We start from the raw sequence: 21646 nt of genomic DNA, 5'->3' as shown, positions 1-21646 counted from the left end.
CTAAACATGAAGCTCTGATGAAAGGGGAAATTCAGTCCTAGTGTGTCAAACTGAACAAATCATATTTCTCTCAAACACTGATGGTCATAACGTGTTCTCGTTTTATCCCATACTTCAGCATGACTTCAGGAAGCCGTTAGCTGAAACTAAAAATAAAACCATTTCGTTTAGGCCACATTTATAACAGGGTGCTTGATGTTGCAAAATGTCAGTAAGTGAAAGTGTTGAATCCAGTGCAATGATAAATAATGTATCAAATGCACTAATGAAAGAGTTATACAATGTTTTAAATACTGTGGTTTTATATGAGAAAGCTCTGGAAACAGATGCAAAATACTTGACTAATTTGTACACCATATGAACTTTTATAGCAGTTATAATCAATCAAACATGAGAAGTTGAAAAGCCTTGTTTGAGCTGTTAAATACTGTAATATTCATACCAAAGCATATTGTAAATATCATTTAAATGATGCAAGAAAAAGTTTCTATCAATGAGACAATAAAATGATGAGAATAAATCACACACATCTCTCATCATCTCTCGTCAAAGCACATAAGTGTGAGATGTGTTTAATGAGCTGATGTGGATGGTTTGATGTCCAGATGAACTCACTCTATGTCAGTGCTGCAGAAACACATCTGAATGTCTCTCGCTCTCTCTCTCTCTCTCTCTCTCTCTCTCTCTTTAGTTATGGGGTGTTGTTATGGGAGCTGCTGACCGGAGAGGTTCCCTACAGAGGGATCGATGGTCTGGCCGTGGCTTACGGAGTCGCTGTGAATAAACTGACCCTTCCGATCCCGTCCACCTGCCCGGAGCCCTTCACACAGCTCATGTCCGGTGCGTCCTTCATACAGACATTCAGCAAACAATATCTCTCAAAACATGAGCCTTTAGGTGCAACAATGTCTAAATCTTCAACTTAAATTAAAACAGGAAATATATGAAAATTAAAACCATAAAGAGATTCTGTTACTTGAAATTAAATGAATTTTAACCCTGAAATGAAATATATATTTAATAAAATAAAATATTTAAAATTTTTGTTCAGTTAAACATAGTATATGGACATTTCAAAACAAAACGATTAAAATTACACAAAACAAAATTATTACAAATTAAGCTAATATTAAAACTTAAAATATAAAAATATAAACTAAAACCATTCATAAAATGCTTCTTAAAGTTAAATTAATTTGAGAGAGATGGATTCAGCTAGATCCCAAGGCAACCTTTTCATCCAGTGTAACTTGATGTGCTAAAATAACTAAAACTTCACCTGACGTCACAATTAATAAAACCCATATTGACATATTTCAAATATAAAATGGCAAAAGCCAAAACTTAAACTGAGGAAAACTGAAAGAAAAGAAATATTTATGAATTAAAACTGAACAAATAAAAACTAGTTCAAAATATGAATAAAAACGATAATAGTGTTAGATTAAGTAGGATTTTATTGTCATTGTGCAGAGACGATGGAATGCAGTTAGCATCCAATCAGAAGCGCAAATAGCAATGCTTTAATAAATGTGTACATGTAAAATGATTATATGTGTCTGTAGAAGAGAGCAAGCTTTGAGTTGGAGAAAGAGAAATACAGAAGGTGCATTTGTACAGAGAATGAGCTGAATATGTGAGCGATGCAGGGTGGTGTGTAATTAGTTAACTGTGTGTGTGTGTGTGTGTGTGTGTGTCAGAGTGCTGGGATCAGGATCCGCACCGCAGGCCCAGCTTCTCCTCCATCCTGCAGCAGCTGATGGCTCTGGAGGAGCAGGTGATGCACGAGATGCCGCAGGACTCCTTCCATTCGCTCCAGGAGGACTGGAAACTGGAGATCCAGGACATGTTTGATGAGCTGCGGGCCAAAGAGAAGGTATGATGGGTTCTCACGGCTTAACGGGATGGTCACACACAGCTCCTCACCAGACACATGCACACACACATTCTGCTCATCAAATGTTTACATGAATAACTCTAGTAATGACAGCAGAATCCAGTCTACATTACATCTTACCATAGTCTATATTCATTCTGGAAGGGGCCCATGACACACTCAAGATGAGACTAAACCAGCTTTAAAATGAGCTAAAGAGATAAACATCCAGATAAGATTCACTGGCGGCCTATTTCTTATTTTTAGTCCTTTTCATGTCATCTAAATTTAAGAATACCTGGATATATGAGACCAGTTAAAACATAGAATTTCAAGACCTTTATAAAAAAATATTTTAATGAATGTAAATTTTTCTAGTTATGTCAATCTCTTAAATATTTCGAGTAGAAATTGCCATGTTTGAGTTGAAAGTAATAAAAAAACCTTTCACATAAACACAGATAAGTGGAAATGTCATGAATTTAACCCCTAAATAACATTTAGTCCCTAACTCATCTGAATTTAATTTATAATATAATTATTTAAATGTATCAATAGTTGTATTTTCTGTAGATCAATTAAATAAATCTTAGAAATATCCCAGTCTAGATGGGGGGGAGAGGGGTTTTCAACGTAATTGATATTCTATAATTTTGTAAATATATATATATACATATATATTTGTGTGTGTGTGTGTGAGTGCAGGAGCTGCGGTGTCGTGAGGAGGAGCTGAAGCGTGCGGCGCTGGAGCAGAAGTCTCACGAGGAGTTCCTCCGTCAGCGCGAGCAGCAGTTAGCGCAGTGGGAGCAGGACGTGTTCGAGCGAGAGCTATCACTGCTCATCATGCACCTCAACCAGAACCAGAAACCCAACGTCAAGAAGCGCAAGGGAACCTTCAAGAAACACAAGCTGAAGGGGAAGAACGGAGAGAAGATCAGCATGCCGCAGGGTGAGGAGGAGGCTTCACTTCACACACACACACTTTCTTGAGAAGAGGGCTCTGCTAGCCTTTAGTGGATCACTGTGCGCTAGATAAAACTTTCTGGATTATGTTTAGTAGATTAAGTGTTGCCATGCCGTTGCTAGGGTGTTTGTAGTGGTTGCTCCTTCAGTAATAACCACATAATCTGTTATGGTCAGTGTATTTGAGGTCGTTATATAAAGCTGACGATCCTCTCTAATTATCATGTGCACTTTATTACAGACGTTAATGAGCTGCAGTTGTTCAGTAATTAGCTGTTATGACTCTAGAATGGAAAGGAGTTAACATGTAACAGAACACAGAAAACATACACATTTCTTCACATCATTAGTAATAATTACCTGCATTTTACTCAACCAGGGTTTCACTGTTAAAGTGATATGCTGAAAGAGAAAGGGTTGAAATGAATTAAGAGATATCAACATAATTATACTGTTATTATTCATCACATTTGTTTTATATTTTTGAAATCTTCTGTTTAAATTTGATGAATTGCATCATTAAATATGCCCTAATTTGCAGAAATGTCCAGAAGATAAATCTAAAGCCAGGCTCATAATTTTTGTTTGATTTTGTTGACACATTAGACTTAGAGGTTTTTATAGAGGGGATTCTGGATTTCTCTTTTTATCACTGCATAAATCATACAATACTGTCAACAGACAAACACATTTTTAACACGTTTTTTAGGAATAAAATGCTATAAAAACTCATGTGAATGAAATATCAATAAAACCCTCAGTAAAATCCTTCAGAATATAGAGAGGGATAAATCTCTAAGTTTTGGTGTGTGTAAGTGCTGCTGAAGTGGAGATAAAACTCATTTTGAGAAAACCAGCTTTATATGTATTAATTGAAATCTATAGATGCAAATAGTGTAAAATAAAACCAGGCAAATGAAATATGATAAATCCCCTCTGTAAAAAGTGTCAGAATATAGAGAGGAATAAATCTCTAAGTTTTGGTGTGTCTAAGTGCTGCTGAAGTGGAGATAAAACTTTTAAAGATATGGATTTGAACTGAAATCTACAGACGCAAATAGATAAAGTGCCATAAAATCAAACAATTAAAGTTGCATCCACTACTCTGAAAGAAGACGTTTTATGGAAGCACAGTCTCAGTGTTTTTGTCTGTAGTGTGTTGAAGGTGTTTTCTTGTCTAGTGTTGTCTTGATCTGATTGTACATATTGTTTATTTTTTTGCCCTATAGATTTTATCCATAAGATCACGGTCCAGGCGTCTCCGTGTTTGGAGAAGAGGCGTAATTCTCCGGATATGGGCTCGCCGTCCATCGGTCCACGCTTCCGAGCGATACAGCGTGAGTCTGTCCAGATATCTCCCTCCTTCGCTTACTCTTCCATATGTGCATTACAAAACACAACATCAACTTTCAGATACAACTGAAACAAAGTAAACCGAGATCAAATTAAGAGGAAGACGTAAAGAACATAGAACATAAAATGCATGGGAGTGACTTTAGAATGATTACATATGGTGACACTGTTGACAAAATGTATTATTAGTATTAGTATTTCAGGGTTTATAAGGGTATATATGGGATTGCAATGAAGAATCAGGTGTCAGACCAGGTGGAAAGCTTTAGTTTCAGTTTTTGAAGATTAAATAAGTTTGCCTTCACTGATTCACTGTTTCTTCTACGTGTAAATAGATTATTACCACAAAACGATATATATATATATATAAATATATATATATATATATATATATAAATATATATATATATATATATATATATATATATATATATATATATATATATATATATATATATATATACATTACTCCCAACATTTACCATTTTTATTTTGCTTAACCTAAAGTACAACTAAATAAACTAAAACAAAAAATGAAACCGAGTAAAAGCTGTATATAAAAAAAACAGAATTAAAGTATTAAATGATCTGTTGTGCGTAGTTTCTCTACCAGAATAAATGTGCAGATAATTTGATTGGTAACTGACACATCATGTAATTAATTAGATTAAAAATTTAATAATTTTTTTTATGAACTTTACCAGATCTCATCATTACTTATGCAACTTTTAAAAAGTTATTGTTAGCTATAAATGAACTTAAATAAAATAAAAGTTTTATCCTATTTTTTATCCTAGTTTTAGACCCTATTTATCTTATGTTATTCTTCTGGTGTTGAAGGTTTATTTATTATTATAATATTTAATCCTATTGTAAGTTTTTAAAAGTGTGTCTGGATTAGAGAAGATTTTTACTTCTGAAACCATCACAGTATCTGGAGTGAAAGCACAAACTCAATTCCTCTAATAATAATAAATGAAGCTGTGTAGATTACGATTATTTGATCATAATGATCTAGTTTAGTCTCTCCTCCAGTTTAGACCGGTGTAGATTAAAGTTTCATCATCATGAGTGTGTTGTGTCTCAGATGTTGTCTGTGTGTGTCTCAGTGGGTCCCAGTGAGAGTAAGTGGAGCTCGGTTTGGCCGCTGGAGTCTCTTCCTCTCAAGCAGACCAATGGAGAGAGGAAATTCACTCCTCATCTGAGCCCCAAAAGCCCCAAGAGTCCAAAGATCCTCCGTCTGAGCACACAGGAGAACAGGTATGGGACTGGGACGGGTGTATATCAGTGCACTTGTGTGTGTGAAACCATTGAATCTGAAGTGTGTGTGTGTGTGTGTGTGTGTGTGTCAGTCTGTCAATGAGAGCCAAACTCCTGGAGGTGGACAGTAACGAGGATTCGAGAGCTGATTTTGAGGAGTACATACCCATCACACCAGAGCCCAGCCACAATGGTAACACACACTCACTCAAAAACACACACACACACACACACTCACTCATTACTCACTCAAACACAGAAACTTACTAAAAAACACACTCAGTCACTCAAACACACACTCTCACACACACATATAAATGCATATTAACTCAAAAGTGTGTGTATATATATATATATATATATATAATGATTTCAGCAGATGCTTTCATACAAGTGACTGAAAGAGACTTTCTGGCGCCGATACAGGATGGCTGCCTCCGTGACGAGCTCCGCATATGTTTTTGTGTTTTTGTTAGTTTGTCCTGTCTTTAGTTATATTCCTGCCATCAGTTTCACCAGGGAAGAACTGCTGAACATTCGGCAGAACACACCACAGGATATTTTACCGGATTTCAATTATTCAGATGTTTTACTGAACGTTGTTATCGGAGAAGCGGCGGCGCTGATCAAACGATTCAGGACGCGCAGACGGGGGAAGCGAGCGGGAGCGCTCGTCAGACTCAGGAAGCGCGGATTTCGAACGCCGTTGCCTAGCATCCATCTGGCAAATCTCCGCTCTCTACCCAACAAAACGGACGAACTCCTTCTGCTCTCTCGGACAAATAAGGATTTCACACACTCTGCTGCTCTGTGTTTCACGGAAACCTGGCTGAATGACACCATACCGGACAGCGCGCTCCATCTGCCGGGCTTTCAGCTGTTTAGAGCGGATCGTGACACAGAATCAACGGGGAAATCGCGTGGTGGCGGGACATGCTTTTACATCAATGAACGGTGGTGTACAGATGTAACTGTGTTAAAGAAGACGTGCTGCTCAAATCTCGAAACACTCTTCATTAACTGCAAGCCGTTCTATTCGCCGCGGGAGTTTCACTCGTTCATTCTGGTCAGTGTTTACATCCATCCTCAAGCGCATGTGAGCTCAGCTTTACAGAAACTCGCTGATCAGATCACAGGGACAGAACAACAACACCCGGACTCTGTTTTAATCATTCTCGGGGACTTTAATAAAGCCAATCTGTCCCGTCAACTGCCAAAATACAGACAGCATGTTACTTGTCCCACAAGAGACAGTAATATATTGGATCACTGTTACACCACAATAAAGGATGCATTTCACTCTGTTCCACGAGCAGCTTTGGGACGTTCTGATCACCTTCTGGTTCATCTAATACCGTCCTACAGGCAGAAACTAAAATCAGCTAAACCTGTATCAAGGACTGTAAAAAGATGGACTAATGAAGCAGAGCAGGATTTACAATCTTGTTTTGACCTCACTGATTGGAGTGTTTTTGAAGCTGCTGCCACCGATCTGGATGAACTCACAGAGACCGTAACATCATATATCAGTTTCTGTGAGGATATGTGTATTCCTACAAAGACTCAACTAATTTACAATAATGACAAACCGTGGTTCACTGCAAAACTCAGACAGCTCCGTCAGGCCAAAGAAGATGCTTACGTGAAGGGGGACAATGTCTTGTATAAACAGGCTAAATACACATTGGAAAAGGAGATCAAAGTGGCAAAGAGGAATTATTCTGAAAAAATAAGGACTCAGTTCACTTCCAACGACTCCGCATCAGTGTGGAAAAGTCTAAAGAAGATCACCAATTACAAGACACCACCCCACAGCACTGTGGAGAATCAACGACTGGCAGACGATCTGAACGAGTTTTACTGCAGGTTTGAAAGAACACCCATCACCTGCCCTGAACGCCTCCCCACACAACCATTCACACCCTTCACAACTCCTGCAACCAGCCCTGAATGCCTCTCCAAACTACCGTTCACACCACTAACAGCTCCTGCAACCCATCCTGAACACCTCTCCAATCAAGCACTCTCACCATTCTCACCTCCTGCATCCCCCCTCTCCCCCACACCTGCAATTCAGATCAGCGAGGATGCGGTGCGCCAGGTCTTCCGGAAGCAGAAAAGGAAAAAAGCACCAGGCCCAGATTGTGTTACACCAGCCTGTCTGAAATCCTGTGCTGACCAGCTGGCCCCCATCTTCACACAGATCTTCAACAGATCGCTGGAGCTGTGCGAAGTCCCTTCATGCCTCAAACGTTCCACCATCATCCCCATCCCTAAGAAACCCAAAATTACAGGACTAAATGACTACAGGTCTGTGGCTCTAACATCTGTAGTCATGAAGTCATTTGAGAAACTGGTGCTGGGCCACCTGAAGGACATCACTGGGCCCTTGCTGGATCCTCTTCAGTTTGCCTACAGAGCAAACAGGTCTGTGGACGATGCAGTAAACATTGGACTGCATTATGTTCTGCAACACCTAGACAGACCGGGGACTTATGTGAGGATCCTGTTTGTGGACTTCAGCTCGGCCTTCAACACGATCATCCCAAACCTCCTCCTGCCCAAACTAAATCAGCTCTCCGTGCCCACCTCCATCTGTCCGTGGATCAACAGCTTCCTGACAGACAAGCAGCAGCTAGTGAGGCTGGGAAAATACACATCCAGCACCCGTACAATCAGCACCGGAGCTCCCCAGGGCTGTGTCCTCTCCCCACTGCTCTTCTCCCTGTACACTAATGATTGCACATCTAAGGACCCCTCTGTCAAGCTCCTGAAGTTTGCAGATGACACCACACTCATCGGCCTCATTCAGGACGGTGACGAGTCTGCTTACAGACAGGAGGTAAAAGAGCTGGCTGTCTGGTGCAGTCTCAACAACCTGGAGCTTAACACCCTCAAAACAGTGGAGATGATCGTGGACTTCAGGAGAAACCCCCCTGCACTCCCCCCACTCACCATCATGAACAGCACTGTGACAGCAGTGGAGTCATTCAGGTTCCTGGGCACCTCTATCTCTCAGGACCTGAAGTGGGACATTCACATTGACTCCATTGTAAAAAAGGCCCAGCAGAGGTTGTACTTTCTCCGCCAGCTGAGGAAGTTTAACCTGCCACAGGAGCTGCTGAAACAGTTCTACTCCACCATGATTGAATCCATCCTCTGCACTTCAGTAACTGTCTGGTTCAGCTCAGCTTCTAAATCTGACCTCAGAAGACTACAGAGGGTAGTCCGGACTGCTGAGCGAATCATCGGTTCAACTCTCCCATCTATTCAAGAACTGTACTTATCCAGAGTGAGAAAAAGGGCTGTCAAAATCACTCTGGACCCCTCACATCCAGCACACTCCCTCTTTGAACTGTGTCCATCTGGTCGACGCTACAGAGCACTGAGCACTAGAACGACCAGACACAGGACCAGTTTCTTCCCTCAGGCAATCCATCTTATGAACAGCTGACAATAATGGCGAACACACTACACTTTATATTTATATACACACACACTTTATTTATCTAACACACATACTTAGTATACACTTAAATTTTGCACACAATATATATGTACATACATAACTTCATTTTGTAATATACTTGCCTACAATTGTCATTTGTATATTGTTATTCACTCTCTACTTATTTGTATTTTTTATTCTTTATTATGTGTTTTATGTTCTGTCGCTGTCATTCTGTTGTACTGCGGAGCTTCTGTCACGAAAACAAATTCCTCGTATGTGTACATACCTGGCAATAAAGCTCATTCTGATTCTGATTCTGAGGAAAAAAGCAATATTTTAACCTTTAATTCAACTTTGTTCTGTCAATTGATGTGATAACTGGCATGCACAAAACCACTCCATTAGGAGTAGAAGCTATAGTAAATTGATAAACTCTCTTATGTTTGTCTGCTCTCTCGCTATACTCTTATCTGTTCAGCCAGAGCAACAGAGCGAGCTCGCAGACAGAGTTTAGAAGTAGCTGTATGAATGACGTGCAGATCCAGAACTCCTTCAGTAAATGCACTAGCACGCTAACTGTTGGTCTGACAGTGGAAGTGCAGTTATTGTTTACTCCTGTTTGACACAAAAATAGCCCTTGATGCTGATGTAGCTTTTGAAAATAAATTAGTAACTGACAAAATATAAATGTGACTTATTTTAGAATCTGTATCATATCACATGTGTATTTCTGACTCATATATCTATGTGTGTCTGTCAGAGGGCTCAGAGAGTGAGGAAGGTGGCTTGTCTCCGTGCAGTTCTCCCAAACCGGATCAGTCCGGGCCGGTCAGTCTGGGGAAGAGCACACACCGCGCTCTGCTCAGCAGCGCCGCCCTGCTGGCGTCTGTGGCTCTGGGTCACTGTCTGGAGCCGCAGCTCCCGCCCACACCGCCACCGCGGGTCTCCTCACGGACACAGCTGTCCACGCTGGAGCTGGAGCCGGAGCCGGAGCCGGAGCCTGACCGCTCTCCAGGTCCAGAGGTGGTGGGGGATCTGATCACCTTCAGCACAGACTCACTGCCTCGAGGCTTTCTGGACTCACTGAAGCCGCCCGAGATCAAGCCCCTGCCGCTCACGCCTCCACCGCCCAACCCACGGGACAGAGAGCGGCCGGGGCGCAGGACTGCCCCCCACTGGAGCGCACACGCTAACGGAGACGCCGAGGTGCCCCAGCAGAGCGGAGAGCGCAGGAGGAGGTCCAGCTACGGACTCAACTCATCACAGCTCAGTAAGGGCTTTATACAGCACAGATGCTCCAGAGCAATCTGCACTTCAGTGGCCAACCGATATATCGGCCAGTATCTGGCATAATTTAGAATTAGTATTCGAATTTTAATGTGAAATTCCTACATTTAATCAGTTAATTTGATTCAGAATAATAAAACACTAAAGGCTATTATCAAACAGATTAAATCTGTAGTGTTAAAATGGATTTTGTCGATGCAGAAGTGGCACAGAAGCTGCATCTTAAGCAACGTTTAGATGTATTTACACTGAAGAAATTATATAGTGGCCAATTTACATGATATTGTAGACTGATATTGGCACATTTTGACAGTATATCATCATCTGATGGTCTAAACAGAAAGTAGATCAAAAATGTTTATTGCAAATATTAAATAACAGTACAAAAATCAGTTTTCCATTTCATTTCATTTTCGCAAGGGCAATGTCACGGTTTCCAGGACAGGCATTTACTGGTCAAAATGTAAACCTTGAATGCAGCTTTGGATAAAACCATCTGCCAAATGCATAAATGTACATTTAAAAATACTAATTAATGCACCAGTATGACAATATATTAAGAAAAACTGTCATTAAACCATTGAAATGTGAAGTTTAAAGTTATTAATTAAAATAATAGGTGTGTGTTGATGTGCGCTTTAATAATTGTATAGTTACTAATAACCAGTGTTATTTAGCATCATTGAGATACTATTCTAGTTTTTAGTAATCTAATTAATTAATTAAATTAGTTTTTATTTTAATATTTTCACTCTAGTAATTGTGTGTTTTTGTCATTTTCTATCAGTTTTTGTTTTTATATATAATTATTTTTATAATTGTTTATTTCTGTTTTATTTGTAGTAATTTTAGTACATCCAAGTAGTTGTTTATTAATTTTATTTCAGTAAAGTAATCAATTATGGAATGCGTTCATTAGGGCTGCAACTAATGATTATTTTGATAATCGATTAGTTGCTGATTCTTTTTTCTGATTAATCGGATTAAACCCTGATTTTCTTTATATTAATTTTACTGCCAAAAACACACCGTTCCACATTCTGCCCAATGTCCTTAAAACACATGTGCCAACTGATGCTATGAAAACATACTGTGCTTAAAGCTTTATTAGACCACCTGTCATGAGACAACACACACATGGTTTCAGGTATCTGTTAAAAAAAAATATTCTGAAAATGTTATTGTAATTTTTGTACAAATAACGAACTGAAACTTGAGTTTGGTTCTGCCAGATAACATTCTTTCACAGATAACAGCAATAATTATATTCTAGCATTAAGAGTAGCTTACTACTGTTACTGTCGTTTCTTTGTCCTGTAAAAGCGTCTGATATTTATATTCAGTCAGTCACACGCTGCTGTCTCTTCACAGTTCCTCCGCTCATAAATTACTTGCACTGCATGTTGACTTTTAAACCTAAAAATAAATGTTAAACAACAGATATTTCAGCACAGCGAATGTTTCTGTGCTGAATATTGTCTCCCTCGCCTCTCTGTGTTTCGTCTGTTTAATGTAAGACTTCCACTTAACGCAGACTGTCAGGACAGGACTTTATGCAAAAATGGAAAGGCTTGTGTGAATTTGTGACATTTAGAGATAAGGATATGACCATTAACTAAAAGTGTTTGTGCAGAGGATGCACACACACATCTGTCAAAGTGCCTGCCATTACACTAATGCATCAGCTTGGAGCTTGAAATAAAGGTTTATCAGGTTTTGGGCAGCTTGGATCAAGTACCTTTCCTGCAGGAGCTCATTCGGTTTCCTCCAGTATTTGTAGATGCATTTTGTTCACAGAAATGTGTTATTCAGTGCTGTAACTTGATGACTAGCTGCAGTTGTGTGCACTGTGGGCAGACCCGAATAATCAATCATGAGAATCACTGTCGATAATCTGCATTATCGATAATTATTGATTTTATTGATTAGTTGTTGCAGCCCTAGAGTTCAATTAATCTTCAAGGTATGCACAACAGCATTGCATTTAACACTGTACAGCTATTCAGAGCCATTAATTAAGCCTTGAACTTCAGTTCTAGATTTTGTTTACTCACGCCCCATAACTACTTCTCTTCTGTCTTCTCTGCTAGTCTTGGATCTCCCGCTGTGTCAGGACACGTTTGAGGCCGAGGACAAGTCTCTGCTGCCGTTCGCCCTGTATCCTGACCCTCGCTTGTGGAGCCCTAAAACCCGGCGTCTGGAGGTCAACATCATCCCTCGGCCACGTCCGTCCCCTAACCGACCCCGCATCGACCCGTGGAGCTTCGTTTCGGCCGGCGTGACGGACAGAGCGGCCGCCAAGAGGGTCATCAGCAGCCCCACGAGCCCTCGACTGGCCTACCAGCCCTCGCCCACAAACCCCTTCACAAACTGTGACCCCTTCCCTTCCCCGGACTGTGACCCCTTTAATCTGAGGGTCGACCCTTCCATGAACTCGGACCACGCCTCGACCTTTGACCCCTTCTCCGCCCCGTTCCCCACCTCGCGCTCGGCGCCCTGCTCCACCAATGGCAGTCCCAATCTGTCCCTGCGGGTGGCGCCGCTGAACCCGGCCGACTCTCCGCTCTTAGACCTGAGCTGGATGGGTGTCAGCCGGCCCCTCGACGGCCCCAAAGAGAGGGTCCATCCTCACCGGAGCCTCGGCCTCAGTCCGTTCAGATCCCCAGAGCCGCTCAGAGACGACCGCTTCTGAACACTGTCCCACAAACCAAGGAGATCTGACCCAGTGTTGACCCAGTCCTGGTGGTGTGTCGATGGGTCATTCAGTGTCTTCCTCTCTTGATTGGTTGGTCTTCCTGTCTTCCAGCACTGTCTCAGGGTCTTAATGGCCTCTAGTTGCGCTTAAGTAGATCTGCACTCGTTGCATTGCTTTATTTGGTCTCAGAAGTGATGCAGTCACTGTCAGATGATTTCAGAATGATTCCTTGTTTCAGTCTACATTGGTCTCTGTAGGCGACAAAAGTTGCGTTATTGTGCCTTCCATAATTCACGTCACACATCCCTGAATGAGTGGAGAAATGTTCTGCTGACCTCGCTGGTGGTGTTTGGGCAGGAGAAGTGGGCTACGTTTCTTAAATTAAACCTGTTGAGTCAGAGATTGTGGGAGATCAGCCTGAAATGATGAAATCACAAAGTCCTTTTTTAGAGACCATTGTGTTGGCTCGCCAAATGTTGGACTGAAGAGCGTTAAGCAATACGGAGACCTAAACATAAACCTCATCATCAGTAGTTTTGTCTGGTTTTCCAGTAATATTTGAATAGTCTTGGAGTCAGATGCATTGGGAAGAAATCCATTTATATCTCTCAAACTTTAATCAGATTTGTTAATGGCTAAAACATTTTGGCAATGCGTTGAGATGATGCTTGTCAGTGTTGGTGCTTCTGACAGAATTTAAGGTGGATTTCCAGTACATTATATCTAAATATTTAATCTAAATACATTTACTGAAGATGCAAACTGAAAAGTCTTGTTTTCCAGTGAAAATGCTTAAAATGAAATGAATTAATGCTTAAAACAAGAAAGAAATCTGTTCATAGGGCAAGAAAACTTAACTTCATTCAAAAGGAAAACAAGTTTACATTTCTTACTCCAAATTTCGTTCTTGCTTAAACTGCAAATTAAATTCATGTTGATTGTTTTTATTGGAAAACATGATTTAATATCTTCAAGTCTTTTTTTCTCGAGTAAATGTGTCTTTAAGAATGCTTAGATATTTGTACTGGAAAACAAGACAGATAAAGCGATTAGGAGCAGTGTTAATTGATAATCTATGACTAGTCCTCTGATCTAGAACGGTTCTAGTCCTCTGATCTAGAACGGTCTAAACTGTAGTAATGAGAGGATGTTCTGCAGTTCAACACGTGTTGATTGATGTCTCCTGCTGTTCTTTCACTGTAGATCCATTGGAGATCTCATGACTCGGGTGTGCTCTAGCTCCCCCTGCTGGTCACATTCTCCTCTCTCAAGGGTTTCCTAACAATCGAAGTCCTCCGGGAGGAACAATGGCCTCCTTTGGTGTTTGGCTCCATCACTGTGCGCTTGTAGAGCAGAGCATATTTACAAATGTCAGATTATTTCAAGTGTCTCGTTTTTAGATATTTTGTGTATTTTTTCAGATTCTTGATGCAATAATAACTACATACAGCAGTGGAACATAAAATACTGATCAGTCTGTGAATGTCGTAGAGCCAATCTGGTGTAATTACCTTTTCAAACCATCAGTTATCAGCACCGTAACCTCAGCTAGAATAGTGTGAATATGTGTTAACCTGGTTCCCGTCCAGTTTGATCTTCCATACGGTCATTCTTCTCCTTCATTCCCATCAGATCGCCAGCGGTTTCTCATCAGTAAAAGTAGAAAAATAACAATCTCACAATTAATGTCTCACAATTCTGAGTTTATGCTTGAGTTTAAAGGGATAGTTCATTATTTATATATGTGCCCCATAATTTTAGGCACAGTCAAGGTATCCTAGGTCTATATGACTTTCTTTTTTCAGAAAAATCCAATCGGAGTTATATTAACAATGGTCCTGCCTCTTCCTAGCTTTATAATGACAGTGAACGGGTGTTATTTCTCAATAGTCCAAAAGAAGTCCAATAAAGCGCATCCATCCATCCATCATAAAAAGTGCCTCACACAGCATGATCTGCAGGAATGAACACGCGAACAACAGTTACAGAGGCTAGGGATTACGCTTTATAAAGATTTAAATATGGATATGTTTCTTACTCAGATGCATTGATCCGTGTGAGGCACTTTTTATGATGGATGGATGCACTTCATTGGACTTCTTTTGGACTGTTTTTAATCATTTTTCAATATAACTTTGACTGGCTTCATATGAAAGTCACATACACGAATGATGGCTTGAGGGTGAGTAAATCATTCTTCTGTGAACTATCCCTTTAAGGCTCATCTGAGAGATATAAACGTAGAATTGTCAGATAAAAAAGTAAAAATTGCAACTACACCACTATACTGTGGTGGAAGCTAGCTTTTTTTTTAAGTAATTACAAGTCTTTATCTCACAATTCTGACTGTTTTTCTCACAGTTGCGAATCTATACCTTGCGATTTTAGAGTTCTTGAGTTCATGTCTCGCGATTTTTTTACTTTGTATTTTTTAAGATTTTTATTTATTTATAAGTCAGAATTGTGAGATAAAAACTTAGAATTGCCTTTTTTGTTCTGTAGCTGAAACATGCTTCCATGAAATTGCGAGATTTCAACTCAGAATTCAGATGGAAACATCCCATCAAAGTTGCTCGATTTGAATAACACAGAATTACAACAACAACACAAAAATAAGGTCTGGAATTGGGAGATATTGAGGTGGGAAAAATGTCAGAATTGTGAGATGTATACGTAAAAATTATGAGATATGAATTCAAAATTATGAGATAAAAAGTTGCAATTAGCTTTTGTTATGTATTTATTTATTTATTATATCTCTGTAGTGGAAACATAGTTTCCATAGATTTGTGAGATTCTCCTCATAGAAAGAATAAACCAAGAACTCACGTTTAGAACTTGAAATTGTGAGAGATAAATTCACAATTGGGATAAAAAGTCTGAATTATGAGATGTAAACTTTAAATATATAGAAAAAAGTGAGATTAAAAGTTAAAATTCTGAGAAAAGTCTGAATTGCATGAAATAAACTTGAAATTGTGAGAGATAAATTCACAATGAGTCACAACTGTGAGGTGTAAAGTTGCAGTTGTCCTGTTCATGTTTTAATGTTGGTGAAAACCAGCTTCCACAGAGACCAGGTGCTCCTGCTGGAGATCTGACTTCACAAACACTGCTGACGGCTTCTGCTCATCACTGATGAAGAGGATGATGATGTCATGTTCTGTCATCATCATCATCATCCGCTGCGAGTGAATGAAGCTCATCGCAAGCATAGATATTTATTAGCGAGGCCTTTAACACACTGGATTCAAGAGATTTGAAGGGTCAGAGACTCAGTCCACATTAGGATGCTTTATTATATTTTATATTCAGACATATCTTTAGGGTTTATTAGGTTCTTCACTGGAGTTATGGGTGCTGCAGAGGGTCAGTGTCACAGATTGAACAGAATTATCTGCACAGTTTTTCCTCTGAATTCTTCTCTTACGCTCATCGACCAAACACTCGTCTCAGGCTCACGGACGTTCCCTTCACTACCGATCTGTGTGAGGGCAAGCTTTCTCACTGAGGAGGATTCGTGCTTTAACTGAAGCTTATTGAGATATATTGAGTTCTGGAGAAGCCTGTATAACATCTGTCGTGTGCGTGTGTGTAAGTGTGTGTGTGTGTGTGTGTGTGTGAGAGAGAGAGTGTGTTATTCTCAATGGGCTGGGCCTAATCACTCCATTACTCCTGTGTGTGTGTGTGTGTGTGAGCTCGATCATGAGTCTGTTGTTTCTGTGTTAAAGGGTGAATGTTTATTTTGCTAATTGTAATGGGTTTTAACCTGTGGAACTTTTAAATTAAAAAAAATAATAAAAAAGAGAAAAAGACTGTAAAAAGGAGCCAGACCAAATAAAGTTTAACACGACTCTAAACCTGTGTCTGTGTCTGTGTTTGTGCTTCACATGTTCTGAGCGAGGGAAACAATGATATTCAGTGTTGTTTTACAGTGTTTATATATCACCATATACTGTTAATAATTCAGTATGAGCTTGAATAAATATAGCTAGGGTTATTTTAGTTCCATTGAGATGCTAAATTAGATATTTGTATTTCAGTTTTTAATGAATACACTTATTATGTATTGTTTTTATTGATGTATATAATTTGTATTTAACTGATTTTAGTATATTAATTTAAACTAAACATAAATGAGAAATGTCAGTTCAGTTCTCTTATTTCAGTACTGATTGATGTTTGTGGTTGTGGTTCTCGTTAGTGTAATAAACTGCTGTTTAATGGGCAGTAATTAGTTGATATGTGTGAGACTGAACACTCTTGATTTACTGGTGATAAATGTATAACGCTGGTAACTCATTCGGTTCATCAGTAATGTAACAGAACTCTGACCTGTTCTGGTGATATATAGTTTAAAGTGGAATGAAGAACGCTGGTAGATGCAGGATTAGTTTGTTGTGATCGTGTGTGTGAACACGTGATGTTTCTCCTCATGTTTGCTGTAGTGATCAGGTGTTGAGTGTGTGTGTGTGTGTGTGTGTGTGTGTGTGTGTGTGTGTGTCCTGCAGGTGGCGCTGTCTCCTGACTCTACTCTGATCTGATCTGATCTGTGACTGTGGTGTGTTTCAGATGCTGAAGCAGTGGTCTGCTGTTTAACCCTCGGTGGTGTACAGGTTCTAACCGTGAAATACTCCTGTATTACATGAGATCGCTTCAATCATACAAATATAACAGATTCTTGAAAGAAATCATAAAAATGGAAAATGGTCAGAAAACTAGTTTTTCTATAAAGATATGATTTTTCTTTTCTTTTAATGTGCACATTTCTTTTAGAAATTGCTATATTTGGTTTGGATGAGTTCTGAGTATGTGAATATGAGCAGATCCCTCTTGACTGAACGCTAACTCATCCTCTGAATTGTGGGATTGAGTGAGTGCACTTGATCTTTCAGACATGTCTGTCCCCTCAGAAGCATATGGGGTGATCCCAGGTTTTCCTGAACACTGTCTACTAGCAAACATATCTTCAACACAGAATACTGGACAACAATAACCACCTTACTGACACACACAGAGAGAGAGAGAGAGAGTATGTGTGAGTGTTTGTGTGTGTGTGTGTTTCAGTAAGGCTGTTATTGTTGTCCAGTATTCTGTGTTGAAGATATGTTTGCTAGTAGACAGTGTTCAGGAAAACCTGGGAATATCAGGGACAAACTGTGGTTTCCAGGACTACAAGCGTTATGGATTGTGATATTTATTAAATCTCTTGATTATTGAATAAATCATCGGTTAGAAGACAAACGCTTGCAAACGTTCTTGTTTTCATCTTCAGTTTGAGCTGTCTGTTTTATTTTTCTGCCTGTTTTCAGAAATCACTGGAGAACCAGTTAAACCCCAAACACACACACACACACACACACACACACAGAGCACAGAAGCCTGTTTCTATGGAAACTGGAGGAGAGCTGTGTGTTTGTTCTTAAACACATCTGCACTTTTCTTCAGTCCTCGCAGGGGTTTTTTCTTTTCATTTTTATTGGTTATTTATCACTTGTTAAACAGCAGGTGAAATCACATGTCTGACTTTATTTATTATTATTATTGTATGCAACACATATGTCAATGTATCTTAGTAGCTGTAGATGTTGTGCCCAATTTCGCCCCATGCAGAATTTTTACCCCTAATCCTAACCCCACACCTACTCCTAAACCAACCAAATCTTTGTCTCTAAAAAACGTTTTTTATTATTAATATTATTTCTCAAATATTATTTCTCAAATTTTATCTCTACCAAAAAACTTTTCTCACTCACCATTTTTCTCTCACATACAGTACCAACCTCAGACACCAGGTGCTGCAATCATTAAGCTTTAAAGCAACTGCTTACACTACTTTGATGATCTGAATATTCACTATATGAGAACTCAATTTATATACAGGTGCATCTCAATAAATGAGAAGGTCATGGAAAAGTTAATTTATTTCAGTAATTCAGTGCACACAGACTGAAGTTGTTTACGTCTTTGGTTCTTTTAATTGCAATGATTTTGGCTCACATTCAACAAAAACCCTCCAATTCACATCTCAACAAATTATAATTTTGGTTCACTAGACTACACAATCATGGGGAAGACTGCTGATCTGACAGTTGTACAGAAGACAATCATTGACACCCTTCACAAGGAGGGTAAGCCACAAACATTCATTGCCAAAGAAGCTGGCTGTTCACAGAGTGCTGTATCCAAGCATGTTAACAGAAAGTTGAGTGAGATTTACTGAACCACAGACGTCAGAGGTGTCTTACCTGAGCTAAGAAGAAGAAGAACTGGACTGTTGCCCAGTGGTCCAAAGTCCTCTTTTCAGATGAGAGCAAATGTTGTGTTTTATTTGGAAACCAAGGTCCTAGAGTCTGGAGGAAGTGTGGAGAAGCTCATAGCCAAAGTTGCTTGAAGCCCAGTGTTAAGTTTCCACAGTCTGATGATTTGGGGTTCAATGTCATCTGCTGGTGTTGGCCCATTGTGTTTTTTGAAAACCAAAGTCACTGCACCCGTTTACCAAGACATTTTGATGCACTTAATGCTTCCTTCTTTTGACCAGCTTCCTGAAGATGCTGATTTCATTTTCCAGCAGGATTTGGCACCTGCCCACACTGCCAAAAACACCAAAAGTTGGTTAAATGACCCTGGTGTTGGTGTGCTTGACTGGCAGCAAACTCACCAGACCTGAACCCCAGAGAGAATCTATTGGCTATTATCAAGAGGAAGATGAGAAACAAGAGACCAAACAATGCAGATGAGCTGAAGGACACTGTCAAAGAAACCTGTGCTTCAGACCACCTCAGCAGTGCCACAAACTGATCACCTCCATGCCACGCCGAACTGAGGCAGTAATTAAAGCACAAGGAGCCCCTATCAAATATTGAGTACATGTACAGTAAATGAACACACTATCTAGAAGGCCAACAATTCACTAAATGTTTTTAATTGGTTTTATGTAGTATTCTTATTTGTTGAGATAGTGAATTGGTGGGTTTTTGTAAAATGTGAGCCAAAATCATCACAATTAAAAGAAACAAAAACTTAAACTACTTCAGTCTGATTTTCACAATTTGAGTTGAATTACTGAAATGAATTTTTCCACAACATTCTAATTTATTGAGATGCACATGTATATCATTCAGTCTAAACATACTAGACACTAGACCCTTTGCTCATCATTATTACTTGGCCAAGAAGGAGAAATATTTGGTAGAGGAAAAATAAAGATTTGAAGCAGGAAAAAAATAATAGGAGTGAAAGAAATGTCTTTGGGACAGAAAAACATTCTGAAAGAAAAACAATATGACTGGAGAAACAGAAAAAAAATTCAGAGAAAAAAAATGGAAAGAGAACACAGAGAACACAGAAAAAAAAGACTTCAAGGTGCATAAAATGGAACAAAAAATAAATAAGTAAAATAAAAATAACAACACCAGTGTTTTTGTTTTGTTTCTTTTTCTTTTCTTTTTTGATCTGAAAATTTCCACCCCAAAATAAATAAAAAAAATTTTTTTGTCTTGATCCCTGTTGGGTTGCATATTGAGAAAAAAATAATGAAAGAAAGAAAACTTTTTTTTTTTTTTTGTGAGAGTGAGAAATAAAATTGCTGGGAAGAAAAAAAAATGGAAAGATATTTTTTTTAGAGAAGAAAACACATTTTGTGAGTCTTGGGTTCAGGATGCATCAAGATAATTTTTCTTCCACCTTGACTGTTTTTTTTTTCCCCTACACATTGCGATTCAGGGCTTCCATACAATATAAATCATCCTGTGAAAGTTGAAGTGTTTTTGACTGTCTGAACTGTGTCATATTATGTGATTCAGTGGTCAGAGAGGTGAGTCTGTGTTTGAATGCTGACCAACAATATAACCAGGCCTATGGCAGCGGGACAGAACGAGCGCCCCTCCGACGATTGATTGGATCACTGTGGACTGTAGGATAGTGATTAATGGTTAGTGATAGGAAATAAAACGTATTAATTGGCATCAATAATTAATTAATTGACATACCAATAAAAATGACAAGGAGTAATACATTGTAATAAAATATAAATTAACCATATTTATATCTGGCAATTTCACCGTACTTTTTTTTATTACTGTCTTAATGTCTTATGTCTCAACCATATTGGAATCAAATCAGGACTCCAATTCAAGATAACAAAGGTTTAATTTTCTAATCATTACAATGTTTTCAGCTTCATTTTAAATATTGAATAAGAAACCATGTAGTATTTTGAGAATCAAAAACTTGCTGGCACTCACATAAATGTGTTTTTACAAGTTCAGAGTTACACTGTACCGTAAATACACTCCAGTTGTGTTTGTGTGGAGCTGAAGTGAGGAAGATTATTCTGGAATAAAACTGTGAATCTGAAATAAGCACACGACACGGGGTGTAAGAAGTATATAACCAATTGTATTCCCTTCTGATAATATACACGTATGCAGATTCATCTCACTGGAACACTCTACAATAACATTTAGAAAGAACAAGAGAGCTGAGGAGAAACGCATCCGACAAACCTGAACAGGAACAGATAGAATGGAAACACATTCACACGGACAAACAAGCACACACATTCACACGGACAAACAAGCACACAAACGCTCACACAAACACACAGAGATGGAAGAGTGAAAGCAAATGATGATGATGATGTCTGGCCCTCGTTGAGTGAGAATGGAGTATGAACAGCCCTCCACACGCTGGGTAAAGTGAGCGACATGATTCAAACAGAGAGTCAGACGATCAAAGTCTCCTGGATTCAAGGAGATAC

The 21646-nt window shown here is 39.2% G+C and overlaps 1 protein-coding gene across 1 annotated transcript in view; it reads left to right on the top strand.

Annotated features, from left to right (window-relative positions):
- LOC113093140 (mitogen-activated protein kinase kinase kinase 11-like) overlaps positions 1–16254 on the top strand; it is a 29261-nt gene extending 13007 nt beyond the window's left edge. Inside the window, exons 3-10 of the mRNA XM_026258989.1 lie at positions 692–840; positions 1701–1876; positions 2582–2825; positions 4069–4176; positions 5302–5452; positions 5545–5645; positions 9664–10173; positions 12281–16254. Coding sequence (XP_026114774.1) covers positions 692–840; positions 1701–1876; positions 2582–2825; positions 4069–4176; positions 5302–5452; positions 5545–5645; positions 9664–10173; positions 12281–12882 — 2041 coding nt within the window. The 3' untranslated portion in view covers positions 12883–16254. The remainder of the gene's footprint in view (positions 1–691; positions 841–1700; positions 1877–2581; positions 2826–4068; positions 4177–5301; positions 5453–5544; positions 5646–9663; positions 10174–12280) is intronic.
- Positions 16255–21646: the final 5392 nt, after the last annotated feature.

This window comes from Carassius auratus, unplaced genomic scaffold (genome assembly GCF_003368295.1).
Source record: "Carassius auratus strain Wakin unplaced genomic scaffold, ASM336829v1 scaf_tig00214896, whole genome shotgun sequence".
NCBI classification, from domain to species: Eukaryota; Metazoa; Chordata; class Actinopteri; order Cypriniformes; family Cyprinidae; genus Carassius; species Carassius auratus.
The sequence above is the reverse complement of the archived record's forward strand: the minus strand, read 5'-3'. Positions and strand labels throughout refer to the sequence as shown.